The following is an 11,970-nucleotide window of genomic DNA, read 5'->3' as shown; positions in this document are numbered from 1 at the left end:
TCCCTCCCCCGGCCCGCGGCGCTCCGCAAGGGCCCCCGCTTCAGGGCCGCGGCCGCCGGGAGCCCCCGCGGTCTCTCCCCGCGGAAAGCAGCCCCTTCCCCGACAAATCCCGGAGGCGGCAGGCAGGCACGGGCCTTGCCGGGCAGCCCACGGAACTCCCTGTGGCCGTGATGCGAAAGGAAGGGTCTAAGAAAACCCTCTTAGGCCCGGGGGAGGCAAATCTGCTGTTCTTCCCCCTCCCGGCTGCCAGCTGGCGTATGGGCCTGGGGACGGGCTGCAGCGCCTTGCTTCGGGGGTTCCTGTGGGTGCTGTTTTGCCCCAGGACCCAGGTACCACCTGGGCAAGGAGACGTGCGCTGTGGTCAGCTCACCTCATCACAGATATGCCTCGGAATTTAAATTTATACAGCAGGTACTGAGCTACAGAGCATATGTAACCCTTACGCTTAAGCTGTTGCAGCTAAGTCATTAGGCATGGCAGGAGATAAACCCTAATGATACGTCTCTGTTAGCTGGTTGCTCTGAAAAATACCTACAGGTATCCAGAGAGAGCTGTTAGCCAGTAACTCAGCGGATTGAGCTATTCATTGATTTTTAAGGATGAAATAGAGCTATTACAAAGAAAAAGACTGTGCAGGCAGCTTCTTTTGGAACAACTCTCTCGCACAACTATGTAAGAGAGCCACTGTTACCCCACTCTTTTTCTTAGAGATACTCTTGAAATTTTAATTCTCCCAGCAAGTAATATTGCTTAGAAGGCTGAGAAAAAGCATCTCACCTTTCTGGAGAAAGTTTGAATAGTGCTGGATTAACATTTAAATTTCAAGTCATAGCCCCTGACCAGTTCTTTTGCACAGTCCTGTGTATTCCTGTGTTCCATCCTCATGGATTTACATCTTTCAAGTTCAAGACGACTTGTGAAATTGCTGTATGGCCTTTGTTCTCCTGTTATTAAACTTAGCATTTTACCCTAGCTGATCCCTTCCTCTTTGCAGGGAAATCTCTCTGCATTTACTATTCTGATAGAAACAATAATGAAGGTGACATTTGCTCAAATTGTTTAGTGGCACTATTTATCAGATTAGAATTTCCCAGAGTATTAAAATTTGCCAGAGCGAATGTTTTCAGGTCGATCTTTAAGCAAGAACAGACGTATGTGGCATTGTGCTGACGTGGTTTTGCCGATGAGTTGGAGTAGAACCTTTCCTACCATTAAAGGAAAAACACACACGTTTAGGTACTCACTGAGCTGCCTTATAGGGAGTTCAGGAGTCTCAAATACCACTTGCTGTTTGCAAAATGTTGTAAAGATGAAAAGGAGAGGGGAAAAAACATGACTTTATAGTACTTTAAATAACATCCCCCAAATGTTTACCTCTGCTCTTATGGGCCCATTCAGAAGGTGAATGCATGGATGATAAACACAGCCAATTGTTTACTTCTTTTCATCCCACTCCTATCGCTCTAACTTTCCATTTGAATAACAGATTCCTGCTTTTCAGGCTACCCACCTGATAGGGGTTAGTGTTATCTACTTAAGGGTCAGATTTTTTTCCGCTGGGTTTGGCAGATCTAAGACGGTGCTAATTCACACACACAAAAAAGCCAAACTTGAACATTAATCTTCTACAACACAAGCCTGGTAATCCTAGCCTCTGCAGATTAAGTTTTGGCCTCCTCCTGTTGCCACTGAAGTGAACAAAATTTCACAATAAGCTTTTCAATTTCAGAGGAACAGGGAGGAAGGACCCACATCTGCTACCTCCTTCCCTATGCTGAGAACTTTCTGATGATGATCAGAAGGAAAGTCTCAGATGAAATCCTTGGTGACAATTGCACCTGGTACAGTGATGTTTAAGTAGCATTTAGGAGGACAGATTTTCTCCCAGTTAACAGTTTAGAGTTGGTTACAAGAGCTCAGTGAAGCTTCCCCATTTCCCAACAGCCAATATGCTGGCCTGCTCCTCTGGTGCTTTGCCTCAAGACTAAATGTGTTCTAGTTTTGTGGGTTCATTACTGAAGCACAGCATTCCTACCATACACCTGTTCTGGCAACTCTCACTTCACAGCCTGAATTCAAATTCATCTCTAATCATGGAATTGAAGTCCTGTAATAAATTCTGATCTGTGATCCTAGTCAGTTTTATCCTCTGTACAGGATTAAACAGCTAATACCTCTGTTCCTCTGACACAGAGAAGCTTGCCCTGTCCAAGTATTTTACAGTATGGACCCTCTTTGTCAGCTGTGAAACTCCCCCTTGCTGTCATGTCTTTAAATGAGGACCAGCTCAGTTAACTTGAAGAGAAGCTGCTTTCAGAAGAAAATGTCTTCTAGAAAGCAGTTATTTGTAAAAATCAGTGAGCAGCTGGTGGACGGAGAGACACCCGGAAATCAAGAAGCTCCCCTACTGAGGACAGCAGTTTGCCCTGTCATCACTATGTGCAAAAAAACCCCACTATCCAGATCTGCAGCCGTGCAGGTGCTGGAGTGAGGGCAGGCGAGGGGAGACGCGGGGAGAGGAAGAGGCAGCAGGAAGTGGTCAGCGTGTTCCATCTGGTTTATCCCCCCCATCTTTGCAACAGCCTCTCTGTGCCCCATTGCACTGGTTTGCTTTCTCCATAACAAGAGAATAAACTTGATATTCTTCGCCTCCCTCTAACTCTAACCTTTGTGGTGCCCATTTATTGGAGCTACATGTAGTGAGGATTTTCTTTTGCAGTAAAGGACTAAAGTGTTTTTTAAATCATCGACAAGGCTTATCTGTGGCTTCTAAATCTCATTTGAGTTTGTCTGGGGAACTTCAGCTGCAGTGCTGCTCCTTAGGCAGGCTGAAGTTTCATCTTCCATTTAGAGAAGTCCCTGGATCTTTCTAAATGTTGCCTAGCAGTGAAGGAGACAGAGCTATAAAAGAGAGCATTTTCAGTGTGCCGCTAAAAGTGAAATTGTGGCTGCTTCAGCCACGCTTAGGCTACAAACAAGATTTCCTTGCAACGGTTGTCATGGGCCTGGTGCTGGGATCTCATGCCCACCTATTGCATTAAAAATAATTATTTAATACTTAGCTCTCTCATTTGCAAGGGGTGCTCACTGTTTTAGCATCTGAAACACAGGGAAATACTTTTGTGTTCGGACAGTGGTTTTAATCAGCCTTCCCTCACATTTGAGGGTTTTCCAGAAAGTCCCAAATTTGCAGAAAGATTTGGAAAAACACAAGCAGGGTGCTGCTACGCTGCACTGGAAGGAACACAGAAAAGGATTTGGAGATGAGACTGAGAAAGAGAAGACATGGGATCTTCTGCAGAGCAAGAGGTGGAAGATTAGTGATAATGCAGGCCAGAGGGTTGCTGGAGAAGTGGAGAGCTTTGACGTTCAAACCTGCTCAGGAAGGAGGCAGAGACCCTGCAAGGGAGGGTGTGTGTCATCAGCAGTAGGCACCCAGGGGAAAAAGCCACCTCACAGCCTATGTTTCTAACAAGAAATAAAAAGCCACTTCACATAAACACAGTGCAATTTTCTTTTCCTCCTAGCAGGTTTATTTTCCCCTCCTATCATAAGTGCCATGAGGATTGCTCACTGGGAAAAATGGGCGAGTGCTGCCAGTGCTGGGCCCTGCAGGTTTCTGTTCTTTGCTAAGACATACTCCTAAAAGGCTGATGCATGCAATAGAGAGTAGCAGCATCTTACTCTGGGAGACCGAAGACAACCAACAGGGAGAGGGCTCCTGCTTTTCAGGTTTCCCTGCTCATCTTGGGACATCTGGAGAAGAGAAGGCTCTGGGGAGACCTTATTGCGGCCTTCCGGTACCTAAAGGGGGCCTACAGGAAAGATGGGGAGGGACTCTTTATTAGGGGGTGTAGTGATAGGATGAGGGTAGAGTTTTACACTGAAAGAGGGGAGATTTAGATTAGATATTAGGAAGAAATTCTTCACTCTGAGAGTGGTGAGACACTGCAACAGGTTGCCCAGAGAAGCTGTAGATGTCCCATCCCTGGAGATGTTCAAGGCCAGGTTGGACGGCGCTTTGAGCAACCTGGTCTGGTGGAAGGTGTCACTGCCCATAGCAGGCAGGTTGGAACTAGGTGATCTTTAGGGTCCCTTCCAAGTCTAACCATTCTGTGATTTTATGCCCATGTTCCCAGTCTGTGACTATTCTGCAAGTATGTGCATGGCTTCGGTCACCAAGGGAAATTGAAGCTCAGAGTTTTAGAGCTGGGATTCTTTCAAACAGGCACAACATAAATCTGGTTTGACCCGATTTGCAGCTCTCTTTCAGTCAAGCCCTCATTTAACTGAGCCTGTAAAATATGCAGAAGTTCCACCAGATTCATGCTGCCCCTCATTTTCCAGCCAGTCCTAAGCAGCGCAGAGTCTCCAGAACTGAGAGTGGTTTCTCAAAAACCTGCAACCCAGAACATGCATGTACATAACATCTATAGAAACTACTTCATTGCATCCATTGCCATTCCAGAGCAGACTGCATCAAACAACAGCGTTACTGTGCACTATCAAACTACCAGACAACTAATTAGGTCAGGAATAGAAGGAACAAATGGATAGATGATTCAATTGTTGTCCGTAAAACCCATATGACAAGAAAGATGCCTCTAGATTCCTCATCAGCAGTAAGGAAACAGTTTGTGTAGTTTTGACTATAAAGGCAATTTTTAAAAGAATTATGACACTGCCTACTGAAATATTGCCTTGGAGTTAAGCTAGGCTGTGCCAAATCAATTGGCCTGCCTGACCTATATATTCTGCCTATTGACATGCAGTCTGCTTTACTCTTTTGGCAGTTGTTTCAGTAAAAATTCAATGTGCTGATCTGCAAAGGCCAAGGACAGGCCAATTGCTGGAAGTGGAAAGCAAGTTTAGTGCCAGTGACCTGCCCTGACTAGGGATTGCCACCTTCATGGCATTGTCACACTCTAGTACCATTCTCTTTCCTGCACAAAAGGTTTCAGCCCTAAGCAGAGAGGAGGAAAAGAAGGCAGCATTCACTTTTTGCCTCCCTTCCTAACCTCTTATCCCCCCTGTTATCTAGCACCTAGAACAAGAGAAACACGAACTAAGGAGGCGATTTGAGAACAAAGAAGGAGAATGGGAAGGAAGGGTGTCTGAACTGGAAAGTGACGTGAAGCAGCTGCAGGACGAGCTGGAGAGGCAGCAGGTTCACCTGCGCGAAGCTGACCGTGAGAAGACACGGGCCGTCCAGGAACTCTCCGAACAGAACCAAAGACTCCTGGACCAGCTCAGCAGGGTGAGTCACCGCCGGTACGGTGAGGGCAGGCACCCAGCCACCTTGGTCATGGGAAAGGCTTGCAGCTCTGCTATAATCCACCTTTCAGGCAAATGAGTGGGAAAGCTTCCTCTAAGGAAAAAAAAATGGTTCTGCATCTGGTTAGATTACACTGCATCTGGTTAGATTACACAGGTGTCCCTATAAAGGATGCTGCCTTTAAAAATAATTTTACACCTTTAAGGAGTGCTGCATTTCATTGACAAAACTTACGTGCTGGATTGAGTGGTCAATTACTGCATAGATGTCTCTCTCAACTGTTTTTATATATAAAAATGATTTAGAAAATTTGTTTCTGATTTACAAATAGGCTGAAAAAAATGTAGCACGCAAGAAAAAGGCTAATCAGTGACAGTGAGGTGAAAGGCTTTTTGCTGACCTCCCTTTTTTGACATACATTGGCCACAGTGTTGTAGAATTGAACATACCATGTCATTCTAAGATGGTGCGTCCCTGCAGATAACTTTGCAATGGTTAGATGTGTGAGAACCTACTGAAATTCCTTGGAATGGCATGTTTCAGCAAAGAGCTTAACTTGGCTCTGAATGAAAGAGGATTTATAGTGAGGCTGCTACAAATCAGCCTAATTGACTGAATACTTCCAGCATTGGTTACTTTCTGACAGCAAGACTTAACAGTTTCTGCCTCCTCACCCAGAAGTTAACCTGTCTTCTAGAATTAAGAACCTTGGTTGTTTTTTTTTTTCTCCCTACTGGACAGTTAGTACAAACTATGATTTTAATGCTTGAGAACACAGTTACTCCAGCAGATGAAAGCATTTCTACTTGCCAGTTGCTTATCCTCAAAATAGCATAGAACAAAAATACACACCACAGACTCATGCTGAAGAGGCTCATTTAATGTCGTAAGAGCACATTTCAGACTAGATTTTGTCAGAGGTGAGTCTCCGGGGCTGACATAGGGATTACCTAAGGGAAGGTCGAAACCTTGAGCACAACACTAGGACCAGAAAACTCTGAAACCAGCCAAGCGTACAGGCCTCTTCACTTGATCTGGGTATGCTGTTTTCCTGTGCCTCTGGAGGTGAGAAGAGCGGGTCTTGGGTGTAACACTCTGTACTGGCACTTGAGGACATCATTCGTCATTCTGCTATAGATTTTCTCGTCAAGTACTAAAAAAGCCACTTAGTCTGTATATTTGTTTAACTGTCTTAAAAAAACCAACAACAAACAAACAAAACCAAACAAAGAGAACCCCAACTTCTTTAACTAAGGAACACTGCTAAACTTATCCATGTTTTTAAAGCCATATCTCCAAAGTGTAGCAGAAGAGCTAGTGAAGATCTTTCACCTCTTCTCTGGACAGAGCATATTTCACATACAACATGGATGAGAGATTCCACCCAAACCCTTGCAGAGCTCCTGTGTTATGTCAGGTTTCTTATCCAGGGCTAAGAACTTGGTTCCCATCAGATTTTGTGACCCTCAGTGTTTTTCTGTGTATGCATTATTTCCACCACTGGCTGGGAAATCTAAGATTCATTACAGTCCCAGCATAAGCACAAACTGAAAGAGCAGTCTAGAAGATAGGAGAGGAAAACCAGACAGCTTGCTTTGGCCTTTAAACCACATGGGATTACCCTCATGTGACACTTGTGCTACAGGAGCCTCCTGGCAGCTGCCTCTCGGCAGCTCAAGAGAGCTGCTCAGCTAATCCTTGTGCAAAGGAACCACCAAGTTAGGTCTACCAACATGCAGTGTCCCTTAACTCCCTATTACTGCCAGAAACAGTCTTCATCCACCCACTTCAGAACTGCCACATCCTGGGAAAAGGTTGAGTCTTGGTGCTGCCCTCACTGCTCCAACTCAGCCCTACTCCCACCTTGGAAAAGAGAACTGTTGTTCTCCAACACAGATGAGGCAGACTGATAGAGACAACTTACGCTTGCTGAGGCACAATTCAGTTGAGTTTGTCACCTGGCCAAAACCTGCTAGTAACTCAAACACAGCAATGGCTATAGCAAGAGTGTAAACAGTTTTCCTAGAGTCTGGCCAAATTGAAATGGAGTTGGGAATGGTCTATCGTCATTCACCCAGAGCTTTGGTTGAGGCTTTTTAAAATCTCAGCGTTATATTAGCACTTGATTACTGGGTACTTGGTATTCCATGTTTGCTGCTCCATAGTGCAATTGCAGTCTAATTTGTCAGGTCTCTTATTCTGAACAGGTTACACATGTAATTCTTGAGGCAGTGGTAGTGCTTAAATCATGCACCCACATAGTTCTGGCTCCTGTTACTACTTGGGCTTTCAATAAATAAAAAGGATAAATACAGCTGCATGGATGTGCTTGCCTACAGCTATATTGCCATAGACTGGGGTCTTTCTAGGGGTCATGAACTGAGCACTGGGAGAGAATAAACCCCTATGGACAAGTGCTGTTACAGCTTCTGTGAACTTTAAGGTGTTGCTGGTATCCTCCTTGCATTCCTGGTTCTGCCTTTTGCGCCTGCATTTTCTCTCACAGTGGGTTGTTTGGGAGGAGAGGGTTATGAGAAATCTGGAATAAGGGAATTAAAGCCTTATTCAGAGCCTCAACTCTGCCCCATCCTACACAGTATACCCTACTAGAGGCTTCACTCACAGGACAGAAAGGAAGGTTGCTCTCTGGTACGAGTCATTCTGCACTAGTAGGCACTAGCTCTTTAAATTTGGATTTTTACAGTTTTTAGCAATTAACACCTCGTGGCCCAATTTCACAATACTCAAGCATTCTTTCTCTTGGGGAAGGTATTCCCTTGGCACTAGGCTCTATATGTCAAATGACAGTCTCAGCCTCACAAATTAACAGTCCACATGGTCCTGCTTGCTCCTTCTGGAATCCCTGGGCTTCAGCCCCTTTTACCTCAAAGCGGGACAGCATCCACCATCGCCTTCATCTTACTCCTCCTCCTTCCTGCTGCTGTGATATTCTTTCACCAGCTAATTAAGCCTTAAGACATTTTTTTTAACTCTGCCTTCCCCAGAGAGGAAAGGCCAAGCCAAGCACACACTTTTTTTGTCTAAGCCTGGCATGAATGCTAACCAACCAAGCACGCAGTCCCATACACCCACACAAGGATAGCAAAGGGACCTGGAAAGCCCTGTCTTGCAATTAAAGCATGGGACTGAAAAAATTCATCCTCAATTCTGGCAAAGACTGATAAGGAAAACTCAAGGATAGGGATTTTATATCTGTTCAAGTCTCTAAAAATGGGGATAACTGTCTTGCCTCAGAGTTGCCAAGAGGCTAAATAAGGTCCATAAAATTATTTGAGGTCTTCAGACAAGATGATATAGGAGAACTTTACATACGTAATAATAATAAGTAAGCTATAAGGAACTTTGACACCCCTTGAAATACAGCCTTTGGTGTGGTTCTCTGCTTTTAGCAAAACAGAGATACTGCCCAAGGTTATAACAGTATTAAACCATAGGGAAATTAGGTGGGCTGGACTGGGAGCTCATGGTGAAAGACATGATTCAGATGCCAAAGATAAACTTTAAAATCTCCACAGTAACCTTATTTTTTATTTGCTAAGTGATGATTAAAATCCCTTCTGCATATTGATTTTATTTCCCTCCCCCTGCCTCAGCAAAGCATGTAGTAACTCTCAGCAGTGTGTTCGTGCCAAGCCAAATGCCGATTTTACTTAGAATTGCAGAGCACATTGCGAGCAGTATGCCAAGGTACTCGCCATGAATGCTCAAAGATAACATATAGGAGTCAAAGTACAGTTTTGCCGAGAAAGTTGTGGCTTGGGAATTATTACGTGTTCTGTTTCCAGCTCCTTCAGTCTCTCCCATCTGTTTCTGTTCCCCATTCGGGAAAAAAAAAAAATCCTCTGCTGTATGTCCTTTTAAGTTATAAAATGGGAGAGTGGGTATAGGGAAAGGTCTCCTCTTACATGTGCCCACAGCACCTAACACAGCAAGAGCACTGTCCCCACCTTTGGGCTTCTAGGAGCTACTAATGCAAATAATAACAACAAGCAGCTCTCTTTCTATAACAAGGCAACATATTACTACTTTGTCAGGAAGTGAATGAAAAAAGACTTTTCACACTGTTTCTAAGTGGCTTCACCAGATGGCTTTCCCACACATTTCCTCCTACCAAGCTCTGGGCTCCTGTAGCTGTTTGCTGCATGTAGCTTGGGCGAGGATGTATCCTTCCCAGTTCGCTTGGGCTTCTTTTATGGTACGTAGAGCCCAAGGAAGTAATTTCACAATGTCAAGCTCAGGTAGTTTTTGCAATGAAGATCTGTTTTCAGTGGCCGGAAGAAGCATGTCATCTTGCACTGCTGAAATAGCTCTTTGTGTTTAGAGAGGAGCATTCGGCTGTCGTGGCATCCCTCAGAGGGGCCCTCAATCACCAAGTTCTTATATTCACTCAGCATCTAGCACCAACGTACTGCTACAAAGAATGAGGTGTTTCAGTCAATCCCTCTGGTACAGCAAGAAAATGATCAGCCAGCCCACAAGTCTGCAAAGGAAGTTTTATCTGCTAGCCACAAAACCCACCTTTCAGTATTATTTCAATTGAGGGAGTTTTGTTTCTAACTTTGCGCTGTAACACGCAGCATAGCTTCAGAGAACTAGCAGGCACTGCCTGGCTTTGATTTGAGAGCAACATGTTTTTATTTAAGAATGAGCTGACCATATTATATTCACCTTTCCAAATCACTTTTACTTTAAATACATCCTTTTGTGGTCAACAACATACTTATAAGAGAGATGGCTCTGTTGTCAATTATTGAAGAGCTTTTTCTGAATGGTTGGTTGTTGGGTCTATCAGCATAGGAACAATGTTGGTTTTAAGAAAACCAGACAAATCATTGAAAAGAGTTACTGGAACAAGTGCGCTGGGCAAGATTCAGTGCTTTCACCATGCCAGACACCTGTAGCCATTACACTATGAGCTAATTTGTCTTTAATTCCTTATTTTATCTGTACGGATGCTTAATACAAGCCTCCTTGTTTCTTGCTTATTAAGTTGTCTCCAGTAGCCCAGCAGGGTATACTGGGAAACTTCACACTTAGTACAGAGGCAAGCAAGTCAGGCTGAATTTAAGTACTGCTTCAGGGGGGTTATTTTTAAACAGAAGAGGATCCTGAGTGGACCTATGCTCAAGAAGAGTTGCTTTGATTAGCCCCACATTTCAAGGTGCAGATCAGTCACTACTGACTTCTTCACTAAAAGTCTCTAGTTTTTGCTGTGGCTTAAAGTGTTTACTGGACCTATTCAGTAAGGAAACAGCTTACTGTAAGGAACTCGATACTGAGCTACTCAATAGCACGTGGAGTCCTGCAGAGCAAATCTTGATCTGCGTCACCTATGAGCAGTTGAAATTCAATGGAGGGGGGAGACTGCATGAGAAAAGGCAGCACCCCTTTCTCTTGAAGGGGCTGAAGTACTTCCATTTCATGGCAGCTGAGGTAGGGCTGCTCACTCCTTGGGGGAGGCAGACAGTCCTTCCAGCAATGCTTTGTGCCTGGCATAAGGCACATTTGTGTTACACATGGTAGGGCAAGAGGAAAGCAGATACCAGAATAAGGCAGAGCCAAACACTGAAGCCAGCAGACCTCCTCCCATTCACATCAAGCACCCTCTAGCTCCCTGCCCCTCTGGAGCATCAGCAGATCCCAGGACCATGTAACCACATCCCCAGTCACCTCAGGAATACTGATTAGTGCACATGCAGGAAAGGCTCATTTTCACCAGCTACTTCTCCCGTAGCAGAGAGCACTTGTTAATAATTCAGCTTCATGCCACATCAAGACTGGAGTGCTAAGGCTTTCTATGCTAAAGCTGTAAATATGGGACGTGACTGCAGCTGCTTGTTCTTGCCTGCAAAGTCCTTCAATGAAATGATTCAGTGCCCTAGAAGATAATGAAGAAACATCTTGAGGTCACTACTGAGTGGCAATCACCCACCATCCATCTGAGGGAAGGAAGACAGGCAAGAAGAAAGGCTCAATCCTCTGCTGAGAGTCTGGCCAAGCTTGCAGCACCCATTAACCCCATTTTAAGGCATCCAGAGCTTCAGAAGCCAACAGGAACAGGGCCATCTGGACGCTAAGGCATAAATACAGCAAACACCAAAGAAGTAGTTTTCGCAAAGATGGGGAGGAGGCACCCCTACAGAGTTTGCCCAAAGATTTTGCACCCACCCATTTCATGCAAGATTTTTACCCTTGTATCCTTTGGTTTAAGTACTGGTGAGCATTGAGGGTACGAGCAAAAAGCTGTACACAGAATAAAACGGAGGCACACACTGCTAGTGAATCACAGTGCAAAGCGCTCCCTCAAGAAAGGGTTAAAAATCGCTATTAAGTTAAAAAAAAACATTGCTATAAAGGCAATGGAACTACACAAATGCCAGCTCACCAGAAAAAGGATAGCATCCATTGGTCCCAGGGGTTGGGTGGGAACCTCATCCTCCCCCAGGGCAGCAGAGCAGGTACCCTGCTATCCCCAGGGACCCTTTGCTGGTTGCTAGGTGACAGCACACCACAGTCCCAGCTGGTGATGTTGCTGTAGCAACCGGGTGTGATTTCTCTGCTTGTAATGCCATGACAGTCAGCGGACACGCAGGAGACGCACTTGTGACGTCCGAGGCAGGCGGGTGGCAGAGATGTGTCCCCAGCATCCACCACTTCATCCCTCCCCCGCCCCC

The 11,970-nt window shown here is 45.0% G+C and overlaps 1 protein-coding gene across 1 annotated transcript in view; it reads left to right on the top strand.

The window, feature by feature from the left end:
* CCDC64 (coiled-coil domain containing 64) overlaps positions 1-11,970 on the top strand; it is a 66,931-nt gene that overhangs the window by 17,595 nt on the left and 37,366 nt on the right. Inside the window, exon 2 of the mRNA XM_009888623.1 lies at positions 5,042-5,257. Within this exon, the coding sequence (XP_009886925.1) occupies positions 5,042-5,257 (216 nt within the window). The remainder of the gene's footprint in view (positions 1-5,041; positions 5,258-11,970) is intronic.

Source organism: Charadrius vociferus, unplaced genomic scaffold, assembly GCF_000708025.1.
Source record: "Charadrius vociferus isolate BGI_N301 unplaced genomic scaffold, ASM70802v2 scaffold917, whole genome shotgun sequence".
Taxonomy (NCBI): Eukaryota; Metazoa; Chordata; class Aves; order Charadriiformes; family Charadriidae; genus Charadrius; species Charadrius vociferus.
The sequence above is the reverse complement of the archived record's forward strand: the minus strand, read 5'-3'. Positions and strand labels throughout refer to the sequence as shown.